Raw genomic sequence first — 25019 nt, forward strand, 5'->3', positions numbered from 1 at the left:
AAAATAAAGTAATTTTATACATCATTTCATACATTAGAATTATTAACAGCTATATATAATTAAAGGACAATCTGATTTCGTGCATTAAAAAATACATAAAGCATATTTCAGAATGAAAGTTTCAAATAAAATTTTCGGATTTTATCTGAAATATTAGTATTCCTAACTTACAATGGTAATAAACGAATAACAATAAAAATAACAACAACAGTTTAAAAACGTTACAGAAAAATCTTACCTTAAAACAATAACAGATCCTGGAGGAAAGTGAATAAAATCAATTTCATTGTAACCATCGTCAGAAATACCAGAGCTTTCTATCATGTCACTTTCGTAAATCTGGATGTTTCGCTTCAAATTAAGTTTGAAATCCGTCACACCGTTGATAAAATTTTCATCTCTGTGAACATTAGAACCTAATGTTGTTCCGCTATGGTTCACAGGGACAAGTCCGCCTTCCAAGATTATTTCATCAATGACACCTATAAAACAAAATGTTTGAGTTAGTAAGCTGATGATTAAGAAGAAAATCACTGAAAAGAAATACATTAATATAATTTTACATTCCTCCTCGCATTTAGGCATGCATATTACATTTGGAGCTTTCCGTTGTTTTGTGGCACAGCTGAAGGCTATGCATATAAACAGAAATGCTAAGAAATTTTGAGAAAAGTAAAAGTTTTCCCCTTCCTTTTTTTTTCTTAACTGCAGTAGATCCTCGTTTTAAGCGGGGGTTACGTTCCACGGAAATGCCGCTTAAACTTAAACCTAATAGTAGTGTTAAAATAGGGTTTCATCCCTATTCCCAGTCTATTCTCCAGTCCATCCCGATTTTCATCCCTCATTCCAATAAGTTATGAACTGTGCAAGCCAACTTTACTTCTGGAAAGAGCTCTGGAACCAATCGCATAAAATGTCTCCAGTGGCCCAAAGCTGGATTATTAACTCGCCAAAATGCAGTTTATTATGTGTAATCTGAAATCTTTAGGAGTTTGGATTTTGAAAAGAGGAAAAAATTTATCCGTTTGCATTGCCGCATCTGCGTAAAACCAATACTCATCCGCGTAAAATAAAGTAAAAGTGTCAAATCTTAAATCACGTATAATCGAAACTGCGTTAAATAAAACCGCGTAAAACGAGGGTCTACTGTACTTAACTGTTTTGCCTGCCCACCACTTGCTTCTACCGAAAGGTCCTACGCCACTTGTTGATCAGCCAACAGTTGTCTATATTGTTAGCTCACAGCATTTTTAATTGATGACTACACTTTTCCTGTCATTGATTGGAAGCTACTATATACTAGTTTCACAGTTAGATAAACGAGGTTGAAATATTTTTGACTGCAGATTTGAGTTTAAGTAATTGATTTGAACACAAAATTATTTTTCAAAAATGTGCTTATTTTGAAACAAAACAGTTAATTAGTTGTTGAAGGAGTGACATTGCCAAAAAAGGCAAATCATGAAATAAAAACAAATTCTCATACATTAATGGCTATTCACTATTACTAACAATTAAGAAACTAAAGACTCAATTGAAGTCAAATTTTAAAATGAAATTTAAATTTAAGCAATTCACCAGGATAATAACAAACATATTTGCAGTTACTTGTCTCACACCTAATTGGTAAACTTGCATGATTTTACTTTGTGAATTTAAATTTCTAGTTGTCTATGGTACAGTCATACCTCCATATATAAAAGTAGCAAATTGCGGGGGAAAAATTCGATATATAGAAATTGATATATAGAAACAATCTTAGTTTATCATAAAAATCTCTTAAAACATAAAAAATTAAAGGTAATTTTTGCCAACTGTAATGCGATTTCATGTTTTTGAATGAAAGTTTATGTAAGTTTCAATATTTTTCTTGCGGCTTTCCGATTTCTCATAACAGCATACTCTCTGCTTGTGAAAATACTAAATTTACAGGAAATGACATTTTTTGCGCCTTCATACATCATTATTCTTTGGAAATTCAACTTGATCTGCGCCATTAGGGAATTTTCGTTTTGACAATGCTATCGAGAGAAAAGTAAAAAATCAATCTACTTAACTTGAATGATTTTCACTGAAGCTAAAAAGACAAAGAATGATAATAATCAACAGACAATAGGGATAGATTGAAATGGATTTTAACTGTAAGGTTGCCAGTTTGAAATAAACTAAAGGGAATTTAAGAACTCCAGAACGGAACAACGACATATCTACACACTCCTCAACCCCAGATTCCTTGTGAGTTTTGCAACAATTTTTAGTACACATAATTTTCTCCCCTAACCTTCATTTTCATGAGAAAAACAAAGTAAAGTGCGGAGGGGAGGGGGGGGGGGGTTCTACAAATGTCTCAATTTTTTTTTGATACATAGAGATTTTTTTGATATATAAAAAAAAAATTTCTTTGTAATGGACATGAAAATTTGTTACATAGAAAATTCAATATAAAGAAAATTTTGATAAGTGGAAGTTCGATATATGGAGGCTAGACTGTATATTCTGACGTAACATAGACCTGAAAATATTTAATAACGCAATAAATTGTCTTCACAAACCTTGAATGCGTAATGGTTTTGTGTAACTGGTTTCGTTAGGCTTAGCAGGCATATTGAATGATGTCCTGGCAATCATTAAAACAGACTGATGTGTAGCTGGACAATGACGAGTTATAGCAACAGTATTTTCATCTCTTTGATCAACAAAGACCTGAAAACAAATAATAATAAATAAACAGACCAAAAATAGAAATGTGCATACAGTAGACCCTTGTTTTACGCGGGTTTATTTTAGGCAGTTTTGATTTTACACCTTTATTTTATTTTACACCGGCGAGTTTCGGTTTTAAGCGGATGCGGCAATGCTAACAGATAAAATTATCCCCTCTTTGAAAATCCAAACTCCTAAAGATTGCAGATTACGCGTAATCAACTGCATTTTGGCGTGCTAATCATCGAGCTTGGACCACTGGAGACATTTTATGCGATTGGTTCCAGAGCTCTTTCCAGAAGTATAGTTATTAAACTCACACAGTTCAGAGCTCACTGGAAGGAGAGCTTTTAGGAGTGACAAAGGAGGCCAAAACCAACGAGGATACCGACGTCGGTGAAACACAACCAAAAACGTTCACATTGAAAACTTTGAGCCATTTCTAGATAATAGAAATGATTTTTCTGATTAGTTAGTGAAGGAAGGTTCTATCATGGATGCGTTGATGCTCTGCAAAGAGTTACAGAGAAAAATTCTTAATGACTGCCAAAAGGACTATCATTGCCAGCTCCTCTTTATAAACAGAACACAAAATTAGTTTATGTTTTCTTTATGCATGTTGTGCATAGAAGTCGATATAAGTACACCTTAAACTTATTACACACTTAGTCATCACTAGAATGAAGTACTTTGTTCTCTACGGAACCAAACCCCTATTTTAACACTAGTATTAGTTCTCAATTTACAAGATTTTGATTTACGCGGCATTTCCGTGGAACATAACCCTCGTGTAAAACAAGGGTCCACTGCATTATATTCAGCCTTCTCCCTTCAAAAACAAAAATATGCATATATGGCAGGCGCGGATCCACGGGAGGGGAACTGGGGGAACGTTCCCCCTCCAAAATCCCAAGTGTACCTAAAAATTTTCAAAAGAGAGTACGGGAAAATAATTCCGTTTTTCAAAACTTGAACTATAAGAAAGGCGCCAGAAAAAGTAAGGAGAGAATTTCAAAAGCGGATCAAAAAAGAGGAACTGCTGGAATGTCCCCCCCCCCCCCACACACACACTTTAGAACGTGAACTAAGGCACCAGGAAAAGCAATTAGGCAACAACAGAAACGGATCCATGGAGGGAACTGGGGGAACCTTCTCCTCCCCTCAAAACCCCCATATATACCTAAAAATTTTCACAATAAAGTAGAAAAAATCTTCTGTTTTATAGAACTTAAACTCGAGGAAAAGCTCCAGAAAATTCGATCAAACAATAGCAGAGGCGGATCCCTGGAAGGGAACTGGGGGAACGTTCCCCTTCCTCTAAATTCTCATGTGTACTTAAAAATTTTCACAATGTATTACAGCGAAGTTCTCCAATTATATAGAACTTTAGCTTGAAGAAAGGCGCAAGAAAAAGATAGGAGAGAATTGCAAAAGCAGATCTAAAGAGGAGAACTGGGGAATGTTCCCCTCTTCCCTGCATAAAAATAAATAAATAAATAAAGACAAACCTGTTTAAACTGTTTTTTGCATTAATTTGGTGAAGGATTGATCATTATATTTAAAGCTACTGCAATTCAGTGGCGCTATTAGAGGTGGAGGCTGGAGGGGGGGGGGACACAGGGCGACAGGATCCGTGATCCCCCAGAAGGCCGAGTAGAATGTTTTTGTAAAACATTTCCTATAATTAAAGAGAACAATAGAACGTACCTTGGAAACAGTCGCCTTTTTTAGTCGGTCTAAAAATAAGAAAGTCTTCATAATGTCGGAAGTCCGCTTCCTCTGCCAATACCTTTAAAGCGCGTCTCAAATCTTGTTTTCAGGACTTCAATTTTGAAAATTTTAAAGGGGAGAACTACCTAACACCTCGCATTCTAATAACATCGAGAATCGTTTAAAATTGCTTTTTTGGAGCTTCAATTTTTAAAAATTGCCAAACCCCTGACGTTACCAAATATGGTCTACAGTCATTTTTTTAAGATGTCGATAACGAAAAATTTCCGGACAAGGGTCCGAATGCTCCTGTAGAAAATCTGAACATTAAAAAATTAAGGTTTTGAAAAATTTAATGGGGAAAGTGTTTAAATCCTTTATCACAGAATATTGCTCAAAAACTTCGTTTTCTAGGACTTCAATTTCGAAACATTTTTTGGGAAAAGCCCCAGAACCGTACTGCTCGAAGTATTGTCAAAGTTAGTCTGTAACTGCGTTTTTGGAAATTCAATTTCAGAAAATTTAGCGGTGGGATTTTCGATTTAAATCTATTTTACAAAAAAACGGATGCAGCCTCCCAAAAAAATCCCATCTCTGACCCTATTGTCAATAAATATCGCCTATAATTGTGTTTTTAAAACTTTAATTTCCGCAGGCGGCCCCCAAACCTTTCTTTTTCGTAACATCACCAGAGGCCGTCTAAAACTGCGTCCTTAAGACTAGAATTTCAACTTTTTTTTTTCAACAACCGCCCTATCAGATGGTGAAAATTTTAAAAGTGCACCCTCTATAAAACTTTTGTGGTTGAACCACTGGTGCAAATATTATTTCCTTTAAGCACATACAAATAGAAAAATGAACAAACTTTTTAAACTAATTATTTAAGAATTGTACTTTTAGAATTTGTAATGAATACATTTTTTTCATAAGAGGCATTAAGAAGCAGTAGATACGTTGTAAAACTCAATATTTATGGTTATTTTTTAATGAGTAATTTCATATAACTCCCCCACCCCCATAAACATACTTGCTAGAAAAGTTCCCCTCCCAAATCCATAGTCTGGATCCGCCCCTGATATATGGTACTCAAATACACAGATAAGAAGTTACTTCTTGAAATTCTAGTCTTTACAATGATTCTGATTGGCTAGTTCAAGAAGCAAACAGGGCAATCCATGTCAAGTGCTACCAATATGAGGATAGCAAACTTTCAACAAATAATTCTAGAAATTTTATTAAATGAGTAAATATTAAATTAAACATATTGTTGCAGATTATGATTTAAATTTAAAAACTTGATTGTTTAATATTTACCCATGAATGACAGTTAAGACTGCTTAATGGAAGTTAATTTGCCACAAAAAAAGTATTTCTAAAAATTATTCTATTAAGTGGTACATTCCATTCTCCGAGATCAATATTACATGAATCAATGGTTTGGGTTTAACATCGAAAATTGATTACATTAAGCTTACTTTTAACACATAGAACTACAATAAGCAGATTCAACTGTATAACATCTATGAAACACGAAATACCTCTGGCGTGCAATTTTTACAGTAAAACAGATAAAGAATAAATTTACAGAGATTAGAAATCTTGACAATGTTTTAGTATGGAGTCGCATGAATCTTCTCAATGATCATCAAAAACGGACACTGAATTTGGCAACTTATTTTTAGAACACAAAAGTTGGGTATTGCTAGGTTTTTTCTAAGTGGATACCCATTTGGATGCATTACTTCCATTTTTCGATGACATTTTATTTTCATCTTGTAAAAAGAAATAAACTAAGAAAAAATATCTCGATAAAGTTGAATGTTTATATATATACAGGAATTCCTCGTATAACACTGTACTTCTACAACACGGTTTTGATATTACACAGTACCAAATTTGGGATTATTATAACACAATTTTGATATTACACGGTACGAAACTTGAATTTAATGCTTCATGGTTTTGATACAACACGAATATTACATTTATAAAAGATGGAATTTCATTTCTGTTTAATACATTCTGTTAATTTTGGCTAATAACTGTAATATTTTACTTTGTTTTTATGAAACTTGGTTCCGATACAACACGGTACATATTCATTGATTTACATTACTTCTAAGTCTCATATAACACGGTTTCGATATAACACAATACACCTGATTTTTCTTATGCACATACATACTTAATATTAAAAATAAGTAAAAATGTTGTTTTTTAAAAAAAGTCTTGTATAACATGGTTTTGATACTACATGGAACAAATTAATTGTGTTATACGAGGGACACCCCTGTAATTCACAAATTCCTACTAACTTGGGTGAAGCCGGATGATCCAAGTTCTGAATGCAATTTATTTAATGCCTTTTTTCCTGCAATAATTCCAGTTTTTTCATTAATATACTCCTTTTTTGAAACTTCTTCATGAGTCCAAGATGTGTACAAACGCTCTTCTGTGACTACATGGATCTGAAATGAAACAAATTCAAAATATGCATTATTGGACACGTTCTGCTATTTTGATCCATTCCCTGTTATACTTATTTTTAAAGCAATTTCAGCAAGATCTTATTTTCTATAACACACGTGTATAAACATATAAATGCAAAGAAAAATCACTTATTTTTGAAGAGGTTACAAAACAGTTTTGGAAAACACCATCAGCAGAAACAATAACAGAAATTGTTTATACATATAACAAATTGTACACAAAAATAAACAGATACAGTTGACGCTCATTATAACGACCACACATTATAAAGACCGTCCCATTATAACGACTAGTGGTAGAAGTCCCAACTTTGTTCCCATAAACTCTATGTTAATTTGCTTTCGTTATAACGAATGTTCTGTATCGTCTAATCCAATACAGTGACCGAATCAGCGGTTTCTTGTGTTCTTTCCAATAAAACAAATTTGTAGCTTAAAATGACATTGATTATTGTTTACGGACATCTGCCTGAAGTTTTCAATGGGGGGGGGGGGTTACTATTCACCACAGGTAGCACAGAAAAAATAATGGGAGGAAAAATCGAGAAAATTCCTTAAGAAAAGGGAGTTGACAGATGTATTGGTAGTTTGGTGTTTGAATCTAGTATTTTTAAAGATTTGGGGTTCTCGAGGGACTTTTAAATGTTTCTTTGGAAAGCAAGAGAAACACAATTTATCACCTATATCTGAAACAGAAGATAATGTTTTGCAAAAATCACGTCTGCTAAAAAGGCAGACCTCTGTTTCTGGTTTTATCTTCAGAAATTGTTGTGGTAGTAGTAGTAGTAGCAGATCTGAAAGTGTGTAACATTTTCCTCCCTATATTTTCTACTTTAAAACTTGTTTAATATACTATCATAATATTTTGCACACTACTTTTCTAAAAAGTCCTATGATAAAAAACATTTGGGCATTTACTTGGCCATGCATGATGACGGTGTACATTTTTTAAATTTATACCTCTTATAACGACCACTCGTTATAAAGACCTTTTTCTCTGGGACGGAGATGGTCGTTATATCAAGCGTGTATTTTGCAATACAATATTGAATTTTTGTATTACAAAAATTCAAAATATGGACAAAATTTATAATTAAAAAAGCATTTGAAACATTTAATATTTGACTGCTTTTTAATTTTTGCAAAGTATGATGGTATAATATTGACAAACTTAGTTTCATGGATTGCATAGTGCAATATCACTTTTGTTATACTTTAATGGGGTTGTTTCCTTCAGTCAAAAGTACTACTTTCAGTCACTGAAATTGATAGAATGAGTAAAAAAGAATAACATGGACTCAGAAAATACCTTCATTTTCCCAACACTTACTTTTCAATTAATTTTTTAAAATGTCCGATTTTGAAAACAAGGCGTGGTACAGATGACATCACAAATGATGCACTTTGGCGCTTATGCTTATCACATTTCCACGTCATGATAATCAAGAAGGGAAATAAATATTGCGCTCTACCCTTGCTATCAACCCTGTCGTTGCCAATACACGTGAGTAAAGATGAGAATCAAATATTTTTCTAGATGAACCGCAACACTGAATGGCATTTCATCATTTGTGATGTCACACAACAGAAACGTAAACAATGAAAGCGCACCGATTTAAGTAATTTTTTAAAATATTAAACTTGAACAAATTATTTAAAAGATGGTCAGATCCTATATTTTTAAGCATGCTCTTTCCAAAAAAATTATTTTTAAAATTTTGGAAACGACCCCATTCTATGTTTGATATAGTTGGCTTGTACAAATGCTATGCTCCAGTTTTTTTTTTAACCATAGCGACCCCATCTAGTTTTGTTCCTTAACTATACACTATTACATGTAACATTGTAGAGCTATTATAATAAAACAAGTAATCATAGGAGCATCTTAATTGCTTCCTCCATACAGCACAATTTTGATGATTTATGATCCCAATATATGAGCAGATTCTTTCTCTGTTTTCTCCAAAACATAAATTATAATTTTCATATGTATTAATAGTTTTTAAATAACAAATATTTTAATAGTGTTTTGCTTTTAAAAATTATACTGCATACGCAATCCCAACAGGTAGGATATTTGCAATGTCTATTCACACTAACCAAGATTATTTTAAATATTGAGATGTTTTTTGCTTATTATTTACAAGAATAACAACACTAGTATTTTTCTTAGGAATATATCAATCATAGAAGTTTATGGGACAAGGACAAAAGTAAGAAACAGAAAAATAGCATAAGCACAAAAAATATATCTTAAGTATTTTTACGTAAATTGATTTTAGTGGAATTTGCTTTTCAGTGCCATCTAGTGGCAAAGTAATGAAATCTTCTATGATCATTTACCATGTCCAAAGAAATAGTTTGCATTTGAAAAAGTGAAGAGAGTCTTTGCCCTCTTATTTTTTTTTTATCTTGAAAACAAATAAGTTTTAACACTGCAAATGCTTTAATTTTTAAATAAACTGAAATGTTCTTCTGTTACTCACATGATGTGGAACAAGTTGGTCATATCCCCAAGTACTACCAGTCGCACAACATGCCATCGATACCATTGCAGCGGTCGGAAAATAATCGTAGATACTTCTTTTCTGAAACAAATTTTAGTTGATCACTGTTAGTTTTAGTACTTATTTTTGTTAAAATACTGGGAGGTTGAAGCAAATGTATTATACACAGAGTCCGACAAAATTGAAAAATCTTAGGCGCCAGGAAAAATGTTTAGGATCCACCCACATTTTTCAGAGTTTATAGAAAAATTTAGTGATACATGTTTTGCATACACATCATTTTGCAATGAATAAGTAAACTCTAAAATTGAAAAAAAAAAAATCAGATAGCTAAAACTTAAAAAGAAAATAAAAGAAACTAAAAAAGTATTTCGAAAATAAAAGTTGTCAAGCAATGCGTGTTCAACAACCAGGCTTCAATTATAGGGGGGGAAATACTAAATTTCCCGTCAAAATAATCATTCTCAAAGAAAGAAAACGGCAAATCAAAAGTTCCCGCAAAAATTAAAGGTGATCCTCCATAAATACAAATAAAGTCCTAAAAAAGGAAAGAAGATAAGCCAAATAAAAATCAAAAGGGGAAATTTTTACCTCAAAACGAAAACAAAATTTTATTTAGTCACAGCCGAGAAAAAAAAAGGCAACCTTCTGAACGCTAATTTAAAATGAGATCGCGCAAACGATAATTTTCTGATTTAAAATTTCTGTTCCATTAGGCTTAGCAGTGCTATAATTTTTTCCCGGTGATTTTACAGCCTTTTTTTTTAATTCAGAGAAAATGAAGGAACTCTATGGGTGTTTTTCATGCCCTTTTGAATGGCGCCAAAATCAAACTGATCAGATAATTATTTCCGGTAGAAAGCCATTTAATACCATTTTTGTGTCCTAAAATTAAAATTCGAACGGTTTGGTTCTTTTTTGACGTTTGAACCCCCCCCCCCCCCTACGTTGATTCTTGGGTGCCCAAGTACCTCCCAGCCAAATTTAGTCCAGATCCGACGAAAACTGTGGATTTGTATAGAGAACATACATATATATATATATATATATATATATATATATATATATATATATATATATATATATATATATATATAATATATATATTGATGTATGTATATATATTTTATTTATGCAGACAAATCAATAAAAAAAAAAACCTCTTTACTTTAAAACTTAAAATAAATTTTCGGTTTTTAATGCTTTAAAAGATATAGATATACAGCAAAATACATTTAGGAAAACGATTAACATGACCAAACGAATTGATCAAAATGACATAGCCTTCTGGCAGAATATTATACAGTTTAATACAATTATTTTAACATGAAATTCTTTCAACACAACAATTTATTTTGGTCCTGTCAGTTTTGTGAGAAGTACTGTGTTTCAGATGTGTGCAAATAGGCATCATTTTGTTTTCTGGTAAATTGACAATTTTCTGAACTTTGCGACTAAATAACTAAATTTTTTAATTATATTCTTTAGAATTAAAGAGTAAAGTTTTGGAAAGGGTTCAAAGAAGGGCTGCTAGGCAAGTGAGAGGGTTTTCAGATTTCGATTATGATACTAGACTTAAAAAGGCTTAATGTGTATAGCCTGGAGCGGAGGAGAGTCAGAGAGGACATGATTCAGTTGTTTAAATTTATCAAAATGAAATATATTAATGGGTTAAATGTTAACACGGAAAGTAGGACGAGGGGTCCTTGCTTTAAGCTATTCAAGTCTTACGCTAATCTGGAAATTAGGAAAAATTACTATTTTAGTAGGGTTTTGGACATTTGGAACAGTTTACCGGAAGAAGCGGTAATGAGCAAGGGAGTGGATGGATTTAAGTACCTTCATCTTCATTGGGGGCTAATAAACTGACTAGGAGAAGCCTAGATGGGCTCAATAGTCTATTGCTGGTGTTCACATTTGTATTTATTTGTATTTTTAAAACAAATTTGAAACTACTTACTTATTTAATTGTATCGGTTTACCCATACTTTGGGCGTTCATATGTCTTCTTTGGAAGAAAACTAGAAACTGTTGATGCTTCAACATTTTTAATAAGTCCCAATATTATTTTACTCATAAAATATAGCCTCGCAATTGTTGGCACACAGAAAACTACAAAAATCAATTATTTTATGTACATGCCTCTCCCAAAATTGTATACAAACAAAGACGGGTCACAAAGAAAACTTGTTGCAACAATCCTGGCTTGTAGTTTTTAATTGCTTTTGAAGTAAATTCGTGCAAAGAAGAATGACAACAATGGGGTTGTTTCCTTCAGTCAAAAGTACTATTTTTAGTCACTGAAATTGATAGAATAAGCAAATAAAAATAGCCTGGAGCAGAAAATACTTTCATTTTCCAAACAGTGTTTTTTTAATTGATTTTTTAAAATGTCCGATTTTTCAAACAAGACGTGGTCTTGATGACGTCACAAATGATGCACTTTGGTGCATCTTTCTATTCCATGTTATGATAATCAAGAAGCGAATTAAATAATTGCTCTATGCTTGCTATCTACCATATCGTTGCCAGTAGACGTGAGTAAAGATGCGAATTAAATATTGCAGTCTATGAATGGAACACTGAATGGCATATTTCATCATTTGTGATGTCATCGGCAGACGCGTCAACAATGAAAGCGCACCGATTAAAGTAATTTTTCAAAAATATTAAACTTAATCAAATAATTTAAAAAATGGTGAGATCCTATGTTTTTAAGTATGCTCTTTCAGAAAAAAATACTTTTAAAATTTTGGAAACGACCCCAATTGTGAGATGGATTTGAAAAAATTAGTCCCCAACGCATTTCTTTAGTTACCCCGGCATGCTGAATTTGTCGGACCATGGCCATACACATAAAAAAAAAATCTAACAGTTATAAAGTATAACTATAATTAAAATAAAACAGTAACCTGCATTGGGCATTCGTTGTCGTGTGTGACGTCCATGAAAACTGCATGCGCAATACCTTTTGTGAGGGGACGAGTTACGGGATGAATGAATGCTCCGACAGAAGAACCGCCGTATCTATACACGAGCCGACCCTGTTCGTGACTGTTGGGAGCTTGCAATGACTCTATAATGCAATTACCCAATTAATATCAAACTTGCACTTTAAGTACAGTTGAGGCAGTGGGAAGCAAAGGGATGTAAGTGGACATTTTCAAGTTTTGAGTAAAACGCGTTTAAAGATCCGATCCCAGGTAGGCTTTCATTGAAATTTTTTTCCTAAATCATGCTGCACAGCAGCACCTACCAGGGCTACTAGTACCATCTCTTGCCCCAAGACTGGGGAGAGGTCCACTTACCATGTGTACTGGTTATTTCCAATTGTTTTTAATTTTGCCACTTGCATCTCTTTGCATCTCACTGCCTCAATTCAAGATAAAGAATCAAAAATTATGATTAATAATTCATTAGGACTAGTTTCTCAGCTTACACAGGTTTCCCCACTCGCTTTAAGAAATGAAATTTGCAGACTTTTCCAGGCTTTGCAAAAAAATTCAATGAAATTCCAGGCTGCATTTTTGAATTCGCTGCTTTCTTTTACCACCTCATCTCCAAAAACAGGTGCTTCTCTTGAATTTTGTAATAAAGTTTGAACTCTTTCTCATGACCATCGATAGTTTCTTTGACCATATTATTTAAATTAAATGCTTTGCAGACAAATAACAGCATGCTTTGTGCAGATCAAGGTTAAACCTATACCTATTTATTTATTTTATTATTATTTATTAAAAGTATTGCAAACAGAAAAAATCCAGTTACAGTGGCAACAACAATATAAAAATAGCAATTAAAACCAATTATACATTTAAACCATTAAAACATAAAGAATTAAAATTGTAAAATGACAAGTTAAAAATGTCTAAATAACAACAATAAATGTTAAAAAGTTTGTAAAATTTAAAAAGACAAAAATTATCAATATAGTTTTGTCTGGTAAAAAATTTTTTTTAAACAAGAATGACTCCCAAGAGTCCTCACCCAAAATTATAGACTCCCTTTAATGATAGAACAACCTTTTCCCAACTCTATTTCCATGATCCATTCCTTATACAGGTAAACCAAATGACCTTTTAATTTTCTACTACGAGAAAAGCTGTGCGGGTACCACTAGTAAAATAAATAAAACCATGATGATTTGAAAACAATACCATAAAATGTTCATACTAAATAACTACGATTCAAAGCTTCACCAGAGGAGCTTAGATTATGTTGAACTTCTTATCAATAGGTAAACTACCTTGAGAAAACATAAATTTAGAAAATGTATACTGAAGCATTTAATTGCTACAGTTAATTTCTATACACTAAGTAACATTACACCTATGATCACATAAGCTTATATTAAGCTGTTAAATGCTATTTTATCATATGGCTGAAATATCAATTATTGAATAATATTTATCAAAAAGTACCTCGAATAAGAGCAGTGATTCCTAATCTATTTACAAAAATATTATCAACAGCTTCACTTGAAGTAAATAACTCGGCTTCAACAAATAAGTCTGAACGTACTTCTCGTGCCTTGTCGATCAAATACTAGAAAGAAAAATGTAAATTTGTTTCAAATTGCTAAAGATAATCAAAGCATTCAATGACTATAAGTACATCACATGTATGACACTTCATTGTTCTAAGAAGGGAAAGAAACATCAATTATTGCTCAACATCTTTGATCAAACTTGAAAATTTCATTTTAAATTCATCATATCAAATTTGACAAAACCTTTGAAAATTTCACCTTTTGCTTCTTTCCAGATTACTAAGAAGTTTCCAGCCTTCAACATACCAAAACTTTAGCACCCATTTATTTCAAATAAAGACATAACTTTTCTGAAAGATTGTCCCACATCAGTAACTCAAGCTCAGAGCAGAGTGTTGGTATACATGCTTATCCAAGAAGTAACTTCAGAATTATTAGATTATACATGGCCAACTCATTTTGTAAAACAAAGAGCAAAAAATGTTCCGGCATCAATTAAGTTGCTTGTCCCACCAACTTCCAACCCATAGTCTGCTGGTGTAACAAAGAAGAGGTGGGGTGGGGGGGTCAAAGGAGGTGTGGAAGGGGGAGGGTGCAAGTTAGTTGGGTGGCACCCCCGAAGCAGACTCCATTTGTAAAAATTGGTAATTGAATTTTAATGTCATTATTGATTAAATGACCTTCTCAAAACATTTGGGACACAGACTCAAAATTTAAGACAGAAGGTTGGAATCAATTCCCTTATTCCAATTTAAAGCTTCATTTAAATTTTTATCAAATAATTAACATGAGAAAGATATAAAACACAGTTATTAAGACAATTCTTCCTTCTTCAAACCCGTGAATTAATCAATTTTATCATTTTTCGATCATTCATTAATTTTGAGCTTGGAAAAGTGGAGGGGCAAAGTTCCTTTATTTTTGAAAATGAGGGGGCAGTTGCCCCCATTGCCCCTTCATACCAACTCTACCCAAGACAGAACAAGTACAATAAAAGCTTTCATTAAAAAAAAAAAAAAAGTAGTGCAAAGATAAACCCACACAAGGGCGGATTCAGGGGAGGGTCAAAGGGTCAGCTGCCCCCCCCCCATGACAAAAATTTTATTATAATTTTTCAAAACTTTAAATTTTTAAATAAAACAAATAGCAATGGAATCCCTGTTAACATTTTTTTTTGCTTAGAGTTTTGTCTAATATTTCAACTTTCAAAAATGCTTTTTCAGACCACTCTTCCATCTAAAATCACATGTCGAATCGAGACCAGTCAGTTTGCCTAAAGAAAATGATTTTTGATGAAAATTTGAGAGAATATGATCCATGGCGCATGTTCGGAAATTGAAAAATTTAGAATAGGAATGTAATTTGAAAGGGTTTTGAACTCATTCAAGGGGGGGGGGGTCGGTGCTTCGTAATACATAGGGGGTGCCATGGGAGGATGAGCACCCCAGCTTAATTGATTCCTTTTTACGTAGTAGGTATAATGCTGGCCATTGAAACTTGACCCCCCTTACGAAAATTTTTGGATCTGCCCCTGAACCCACATGGTACAAAGTTACTCTAAATAACAAAAGTATTTCTGAGCAACAAGCTCTTTAGATTACTTTTAATGATCAAATCAATTAACACATTTACGTACCTCTGCTACATGTATAGGAGTACTGTGACAGTTATCAAGCCGTAATCCATGAAAAGCTCTTGCTAACTGCTGAACATACTCTGTCATATGCTTCCAAAGATAGGGCGAGTCTTCAGGTTTTTCCCCGTATCGCAACTTTACGCTGTCTCCCCAAGCCACGAGCTCTCTCCGCAAGTACACATTGGATCCTGGTTCTGCAAAGTTTTTAAGGGGATTGTCACCCATTACCCAGCCGTTGTGAGCCATTATGTAACAGCACTGAGGAGAGAACATCAATTTCTCGTCCTCCTCGAGGTTGGAGTCCTTACCATAATTACGAAAATATCTGCAAATCAGAACAAATTACTGTTTAAGGATTACAAAAATGTTATCATGGAAAAAAAATTACAATACAGAGGACGTTATTAATGCACAAGAGCAAAACATATAGCAGTGGCATCATTACAAGGCGGCGGGGGGGGGGGGGGGGGGGGGGGGGTCCGCCCCGGGTGTCACCAGTCTGGGGGTGAATCAAAGTAGAATTGCAAGTTTTTGAAAAATATGAAGCTAAAATGCATTTTTAAGACTGCAAATTTGAAAATTTTCCGGGAGAAACCCCTTAACCACATTTTTATTTTTAATTTTGTACATTAGCCCACTTAAAATTTTGTTATAACACAAATGTAGTTGTTTCTGAAAGCTGCATGATTTTCATGTTTACATAAAATTTGATTTTCTTTTGCGTTTATAGATGGGAGGGGGATGACACCCCAGATACTGCCCCGGGTGTCACCCATGCCAAGTATGCCACTGCATATAGCCATGGATAATTGCAGTAGTGCACTTAGATTTTTTGTTTTGAGGGAGGGGGGAAGATCAAGGGCAAAATGCTCAGAGACTCAAGTCTTAAAGGGCAAAATCACTACAAAATGACTACATTTAAAAAAAATGGCGATTAAAAAATCCCTTGTCAATTGCCACCTCAAAAAATAATTTAATGACATTAAAAGATATGAATGGCTCTACTAAGTAATTGGCAAACTCTTGCTCACCAAGATCAAGATGTAACTCCATGTACTAATTAAAGATATTGTATTAAATTATTTAAGATTATTAATTTCAACAAATTTAATAAATTATTTAGCACTTTGAGTAAAAATAGCGATTATTATTTCAAAAAAGGGACCACTAATAAAGTTTTTACAACTCACAACTAAAGAATTTCCCTAGTTTTGAACTTGAACCTGCAAAATCCATCAGAACTGCTCTCCCCTACATAGAAAACTCAAAAAAAAAAAAAAAAAAAGGCTCTGAAGCTGCATTCAGCCTTTATATATATATATATATATATATATATTTACAAAATTAATATATACAATTTTTTTGCTAATATTAAACATGAAATTTCTGGGTCCCTCAGGGGCCCTGAAGATAGTTTTATTTTTCAAATACAGACCAGGAGTCAAGCATCCTGATACAGCATCGATAGAGGTATTAACTTGGGATGGGAAATTGGGGAACTATGACAGATTTAACATGCAACAGCAATCATTAACGTACACGGAGGATCTTTGACCAGCAAACATTAACTGGCAAATCTCCAGTTATGAATGTTGCAGAAGAAAATGAATGCAGAAGAAAACTGACATTCAATTTGAAGGTCACAAATTCAAAATAAATGCATGCTCGCACACTACAGGGTAGCCACAAAAGATCAAGAATGAAATTCCCTGACATTTCCAGGTTTTCCAGACGCTTTTAGACAAAATTCTAGGTTAATGAATGCCGACCTACATTATTAAATATCAATATAGCTCATTTTTAATGTAAATAAACCTACTTTATGAGTCAAATTATGCTCAAAAAATTATCAATAATTTTAATCTATATATATATATTTGTGGGTTACATTAAGAGAGTTAAGACAACTTTAAAATTTAATTACATTGATTTCAAAAGGACTGAAATCTCAAACACACCAAGCACTTTTCGGCAAAGCCACAGTTTCAATGTTGGCATGTTTCCCAAAAACGTTTTAACCTAGAAAAGCAAAAACTTTGAGACTTGAAATTTTTATAAACATTATTCATTTCATAGGGAAAAAATGCAGAAATGAAGTCCTTTAAGACACCAATAAGGCCACAGATGCATTGCGCAGAATACTAGTAATTTCTAGCTAAGCATGGCTAGGATTTTTTTTTGAAAAGAAGCAAAATAAAATGTAAAGATATAAATCAGAACTTTATGATTTGCATATGGATTTTTTCTTTTGTAACCTTATTACATTCAGTCTTCAAAAATGGGCTTGAATTTTCTTTCTGTCACCTATGAGGAAAATTCGCCATATCTGGAACGGACATTTACCGTACTTCAGTATTTTTGCTTGAAAGGTGCAGCAGTTTCACGTATCAGATAGAAAAATTAAGAAGAAATTCCCTGACATTTCCAGAAATTTCAATAATTTGTGATTTTTCCTGACATTTCCCTGACCATTTTAGGTGATTTTCATTTTCCCTGACAATTCCAGATTTTCCATGTTTTCCAGGTGCATGGCAACCCTGCGACACAGTAAAACTTTTAAAATCAAGATAGTTGAAAACAAAATATGCATAATACCTAAACTAATAAAAATACATAAACTAATATTTTTTTCTTACTCTGGAACAAGAGGATGTTTGGAGGAAACTTCCTTAAGTTTTGGTCCACTAGGATTGAGACGTTCATAACGCACAGCAGAAAGAACATTCTCGACAGCACTATAGAAATGAGCATCGATTTCAGCTCTTTTGGCATTGTTGAGCTCTTCAAGTTTTTGTCTTAAATTTTCACAACTCTTTGAAACATCAGCATCACTTGCGTTTCTGAAAAAGAATTAAAAAAAAAAAAGAAGCCTTGTACAAATACTAATGTAGTGTCAATTTGAAAAGTCTAAAACCTTGCATAAGACCATATTATAAAAATTCTTTTGGTTCTTAGAAATATGTTGAATACTCTAGAAGATAATTAAACATTATTGTAAGTTAAACATACCCAACTACTTGTATTTAATGTACTTAAACGTAATAAAACAAATTGTTTAAAAATTAGTAAAAATGAACATGTTTATTAAAATACATAAACATACCAGGGCTGAATTTGTAAATTTTCTAGCACTAGTTGAATGCTACAGTAAAACGATGTTTCCAGTGTATGACTGTTTCCAGTGAAACAATCCAGATCGTTTTACTGTAAGAATTTTCCCCAAAATTCAAATCACTAAAAAATCCTTTTTTTTAAGGGATTTTCATTGTATGATGAAAACTTGGGAGATACAGGGGTGTCCCTTGTATAACAGGGTTAATTTGTTCAGTGAGGTATCAAATCCGTGTTACATGAGACTTTTTTAAATAGCTTTTTTAACTCATTTTTAAAGCTAATTATTCATGTACATACCATACACCATGTCAATATGTTTCGTGGTTTATCAAAATCGCGTTCCGTGTTATATTGAAACCAAGTTTCATAAAAACAAAGTAAAAACTTATTAGAGTTATCAAACATTAACAGGATGTATTAAACAAAAATGAAATTCCATCTTTTTTAAAGATAACTTTCGTGTTTTATCAAAACCGTGCAGTATTTATTTCAAGTTTCAAACTGTGTAATATCGAAACAGTGTAATAATGATCGCAAATTTGGTACCGTGTCATATCGAAACCGTGTTGTAGACTTACCATGTTATTCGAGGGACGCCTGTATTTTCTTCATTAACGACTTAGGGAAGAGGCATCAAAATTCAGGAATCTCCAAAGGAACCAGGAGAGTGCGCAACTATGCTTTATTTTTCAGACGTTTCTTGCATTTCCAGAAATTTTGTACAGGTGTGTGACGAATGATACTAAGAACATAGTGATCAAAAAATTGCCAACCAAGCAAAGCTAATACTTACGAACTGGGGGCATATAAACTTAGAGCCAATTCCATATCCACAGTGCTTTTAAATCTCCTATACTCACGGTCCTGCTGGATTTTCAATACACAAGAAAGCTTTGATACCTCTCGTTTACAATCTAAAATATCATATTTAAAAAAAAAATTAAATAAAACCAAAAACTACAGATAATAAATTTTACAATAATATTTATAAGTAAAAGTTTTATATAAAACTAATATAAATATACGGTTTTATTAGTCTGGTAGCAAAAATAATAGTAAAAAAGTATAGCTAAGAATGTGATATGTACTAACCTTTGATGCGACTACGAAAAACTTTAAGAATTTCTTCAACATCCAAAATATAGAACTCATACAATTTTAATTTATGCTTCCAATATCCATGCAAAGCACTCCGTATTGCCTAAAACAAAACAAAAACAAGCTAAAAAATATTGAATATAACAGAAAAACTTTTCAAAGCAATGAAAGGTTTGCCAAAGTGGGTGCCAGCCCAGAAAAACCTGGCTAGGTTTTTCGGGTGCATTTACTTGAAATTACCCCATTACCCTAGAAAAGTAGGGTTTTTTTTTCTCCAGATTTTACTGCATATTGAAAACATTTACTTCAGAAACAAACTAAGTATCACACTCTATTGATCAAACTAAGTCAAGAAATTGCTATATTCTTTTCTGGACAGTTTATTAAAAATTAGAAATTAAAATTGCATACATGGATTTCAAAGTTATTTATTTTTTTCAGATACTTCAATCAAATTATGCAATTAATACTTCAATCAGTTTTAAAGTTTTTTTTAATTTATTTTGTTGCATTGTTGAGAAAAATGCTTTTTAACAGGGGAAGCTCTTCAACAGCAGCTTAATGCAATGTTGCCAAGTGAAAAAGTGAGACTACAATAATCATATGAAATTAGCTAAAAGTAGCCAACATATTCCAAACTAACCATACCTGAATATTAATAACATGTTTCCATGTTATTATATGCAAGATTTATTTATGTCACTATTAAATAATTGTTAATTTTAAAACTGTTTAAATATTTATTTTCAACTTCACGAGTCAATGAATTTTAAAATACTTGATATTATTAATTATGTTTATAGTTGGTGCTGTCTAGTTTATCTTAAAATTCAGTCATAGATTGTGAGTGCAAAATGCAAAAAATATATTGCTACATTATGTATTTTTGAAAAAGTTTTTGAGCAACCTTTTTCATTTTTTAGGTATTTTGTGGCTTACTCGTGGTTATCGTACAGTGGTTGGGGGTGTTTATTTACTGTGTTGCAACATTTCTTTTTTCTCATTTCAACACTTCAAAAAATACGACACAGAACTTTTATTTATTTATTTTGGAGGGGGGGGGGGGAATGAAGCTGCGCTTCAGCGTTTATTCACTATTTGGTCTATCCTATGCAATAAATAAATATATTTCATATCTACAAGTATAACTAAAAGTATCTTACGTCAATGTGGCTTTCATCATTTACTGCAGACGGAATCCCACTTCCACTCCATTTTCCAGCAGCTATTTCTAAAGAAAAGTACCAAATGGCTCTGTCCAATAAATAAGCAGGCCTCAAATGGGGAGAGTTAACCAGATTGTACGTGGATTCGGGATGATCGAGAATCCATTCACTTTCGTTGGCAGTGTGGTTCAATACAATGTCAGTTATGGTTAGCACCTAGAATTTGAAGCATTAAACATTAAATTGGTGTATAGAGGGTCAAGCAACCTAAAAAATATGTATTTACAATACAAACAGCAGATGCTATACAATATGATCTTCATGCAATGCAATGACAACTGTCAGATTCCAGTGACTTATAACTATTTCGTATCATAAAAGCAATAATGATTGGTATCCAGAGACAGCAGTTTTGACCTTTTTTGAACTCCTCAGTCTGGAACAGCCATAAGCAAGTTGCAGGCAAATAACCTCATATAAATGCCATGTATATCTTTCTACTTGGAGGTAAAAATATTTTAATAAAAACCAGCCAGAGGTGTTCAGATTTGGTAGAGCTGTAGGTTTGAAAAAGTGAAGATAAAAGCTATGTTTTAGCTATAAATTACAAGCACATAGCCAGAGCTGAGGCTAAATTAATTATTACTATTTTTTTTAAATACGATCTCAGCTCCAGCTATGGGGGCGAAAATGTGTAGCTCTTTCCACACTATGTTTTGAATTAAAGATCATAAAAGACATGCTATAACTAAAGTGGCTATGTGCCTTATTTGAAAAAAATAAGGTAGTCTATGACATTTATAAGTCCAAACACTGAAAGAAGTAAAATTTCTGTTGTGCATATGATTTTCTGGAATGTCCTACCAAGAACATGACATTGATTGACAAAATGTTAAATAGAAAAACACAGGATCATTAAATATGCCTTAATCTCAAATTTACCAGATTTCTATACTGTCGTTGGTTAACTTAAAAACTCAAACTCTCTTTACAATAATTAATTTTAAATATTATGTTTGAATACCTTAATTGATGCAACCAAAAGTATATATTAGATCATGGAGGTTGAAAAGTCTCCATAAGAATTTTCATCCTGAGCTGCTAGAAATTTTTAGTTATTTGCATCTTTCAATATAAAAGCCATCAATAGCGAGTTGAAAAAGATGATACAGGCCTACTCGGAGTCTAAAATATTTAGAAACATTTTAACAATATCAATATGTATTGTCCTTTTTTTCTTTCTCCTTTGAAAGAATATTGATATATAACTCAAAAGTAGTCAAACTTTTCTAATTAGACAACTGAGTAGACTTTTGATTATCTAAACTGAAAATTTTGGGAGACAACTTTAAGGAAGTCAAGATTTTTTATTTGAAAATACTTTGATTTTCAGATCACGCACAACTGCATATGCTATTTTTTGTCACAAAAATGCCTTACAGAAAGTAAAATTATATTATCACAGAAGCAGGAACAAATTAGTACACTAGCAGCACACATAATTACCAGAGTTTGAATTTCAAAATATTACCTTCTACAGGTAATGCACAAAAGAGAAAATGAACTTGATTCAAGAGGTACTTTAATCATATAAGAGATTTTACTACATTTCTGGCTCAAGAAATAATTATTCAGAATATATTTTAATTAGAAAAAGCTTAAAAATAATTTACCTTCCACTCTCGTCTTATCTTTTCAATGAAAGCAGAAATGTCCGCTATAGAGCACTTTTTCCCTTTAGAATGAAAACTAGGATTCACAACTAATTGATTCTTCAGTGAATACGAAGAACGAGATGCTCCAAGCTCTTGAATGGGCGTAATGTGAATCATGTTGTATCCCACTTCTTTTGCCGTCACGAGTCTCTTTTCCCAATCTTCGAAGGCACCTAGACTCTTGGCCAAGTATGTGAGACATAAGATGCTGTCCAGAGGCAGTATTTCATCCTCTGGACCATATGTAAGTACTGGATCGACTAAAATGTATCCTGATCCACTAGGCCTGAGAACATCCCTAAAACAACAGAATGAGAATCATCGTTAAAAGATATACAGACAATAGAGTTACAATTTCCATACAGAATATGGTAAAAGTATAAGTACAATATGGGACTCAAGATTTCGATTTCTAGGGATCACAAACTTTCTGAATTTTTGGAATTTGAGCTCAAAAATATGGTTAAACTAATTTCATTTTGCTGGGAGCAAAAACTATTTGTAAAACAAATCTGCTGATATCTGGCTATCAATTTTAAATGCATAGAATTTTATCAGTTTTAGAATTCCTGAGTTTTTTTTTTTTTTGCCTTTTCTAGGCACAATTTTAAACAAAGTATTACATGTCATTTAGTTTTGCAATTATTTGATAAAATAAATATTTTCTTCATAAATATACCTTTAATTCAACCATTAAAAAAATACTAGGCCATGAATTTTTTATTTCTTTGTTCAGTACCTAGTTTTTACTTGAAAAATGATGCTAGAGTCAGCAGCTGATTTGATTATATTTCAAAGAGTTTTTTTTTAACAGCTCGAGTTCACCCAATATTTTTTGAAATGACATTAAGTGAAACATTACAAAAAACTATTGTGCTGCTAAAATAAAATTAGCTTGCAGCTGTAAACTTTAAAAACTGAATTTTTCATATCCTCTATTGAAATAATTTTTAACATAATTTTATTGTTAAGCTACAAGCCCTGTGGGTTAGGAATTCCGCTTAGAAGTTCAACTTGAATCATTTGGGAACATTCTGGTGGTTGTTCTTGTAAAGTAATTGTTTATTATGTCATTAGAATAAAAAAAAAGTTCTCTTTCATCCTCGAAATGTGCAAGGGAAAGAGCCATTAAGGGAAAAATAGGTTATAACGCATTGTTGCCAAAAACTGACATTGACACTTCTTGCACCAAGCCCGAGCTTAACATTTCTCCACCTCATGTTACCCAAGTTTTTTCACACTATAAATGTCATTGTTTAAAGAATTATTTTATGGTGCCGCATAGCAACTTGATGTGTTATTTAGTATAAATATGTTTGATATGACTAATCAAGGTTCCTTGCTGATTCTCTAACATAGAAATCCAATCTGCAAAATAAAAGGAAATAAGACTTAACTGTTTTTTTTAAATTAATTTTTTAAGTCCTTGTTTTTTAAAACCCAGTCAGATATTCCTGAAAATCACCAAAAGTTAATGAAAAATAGAAAGGTTCTTTTTTTTCTTTGATATTGAAAAAAAAAATTTTTTTTTATATTGAAAAAATGAAATTTTTTTATGGAAATTTCTCTGAAAGAGCACAAATTTCCCCCCAAAACAGATTGTGCATCCTGACATATTCTGCACCCCTGGAAAAAACACCATGCAAACTTAACACATCTTCCAAAAAAATAACTTTACATATTATTGCAGGATTTAAACAACCTTACCCTCCTTCTGGAATAAATAAGTAATGAAAACTTCCAGCTAGTTCGAAGCAAACTTCTGCATATAATGCAGTGTCGTCCCCTTGGTTCATACTTTCTGATTTCCATTTCAATTCTTGGTAAGTGTGCCTCTTGAATCCTTCAGACAGCTTCTCAGGGTAATTTGTAAAAAGTTTTACTCTTTGTCCAAAAAGGGTGGAGCCAAGTTTAAATTGCAAAATGGATCCTAAAATAGAAATAAAAAGGAATATTCAATATTTTACATTTTTTTTCCATCAATGAAATATTTATGGTACTCTTTACTAAAAACGTTTTTAGGAAATGACATAAGACAGTTTATTAAATTCAACAGAATGATTCATCAGATGTCAGATATAGTAAATATTAAGCATTCTAAGCCTGGAATCGTAATCTAAATTCAGGGGTGCCCACCTATGGGAGGGGTATATTCAGTAAGTTGCCGCCCTATAGCCAGGGCTAATACATGAAATACACCGCCAGCTGACAGCTCAGTCATTCCAGCTGAGGACAGCAGTTTCATGCTTATTAGCACTCATCAGTCCGGTCACTTGTCTGGTCAGAGCTAATTCTATATTGCTACCAGTTTGTTTGGCACTCTTGGCTTCCTTAAAAGGTTTTCCACCTCCAGCTCAGTCATTTCCTATGCTGGGCTGATGAGTGCTAATAA

At 32.7% G+C, this 25019-nt stretch overlaps 1 protein-coding gene across 1 annotated transcript in view; it reads right to left on the reverse strand.

Annotated features, from left to right (window-relative positions):
• Positions 1 to 25019, reverse strand: part of LOC129234249 (glycogen debranching enzyme-like) — a 66466-nt gene that overhangs the window by 33919 nt on the left and 7528 nt on the right. The window contains exons 3-15 of the mRNA XM_054868229.1: positions 24335 to 24557; positions 22586 to 22925; positions 20910 to 21128; positions 19741 to 19849; positions 19442 to 19562; positions 18171 to 18374; positions 15535 to 15859; positions 13831 to 13954; positions 12322 to 12485; positions 9389 to 9490; positions 6729 to 6881; positions 2553 to 2703; positions 239 to 482 (exon numbers count right to left, since the gene is read on the reverse strand). Of these exons, the coding sequence (XP_054724204.1) occupies positions 239 to 482; positions 2553 to 2703; positions 6729 to 6881; positions 9389 to 9490; positions 12322 to 12485; positions 13831 to 13954; positions 15535 to 15859; positions 18171 to 18374; positions 19442 to 19562; positions 19741 to 19849; positions 20910 to 21128; positions 22586 to 22925; positions 24335 to 24557 (2479 nt within the window). The remainder of the gene's footprint in view (positions 1 to 238; positions 483 to 2552; positions 2704 to 6728; positions 6882 to 9388; positions 9491 to 12321; positions 12486 to 13830; positions 13955 to 15534; positions 15860 to 18170; positions 18375 to 19441; positions 19563 to 19740; positions 19850 to 20909; positions 21129 to 22585; positions 22926 to 24334; positions 24558 to 25019) is intronic.

This window comes from Uloborus diversus, chromosome 1 (assembly GCF_026930045.1).
Source record: "Uloborus diversus isolate 005 chromosome 1, Udiv.v.3.1, whole genome shotgun sequence".
In the NCBI taxonomy this organism is placed as follows: Eukaryota; Metazoa; Arthropoda; class Arachnida; order Araneae; family Uloboridae; genus Uloborus; species Uloborus diversus.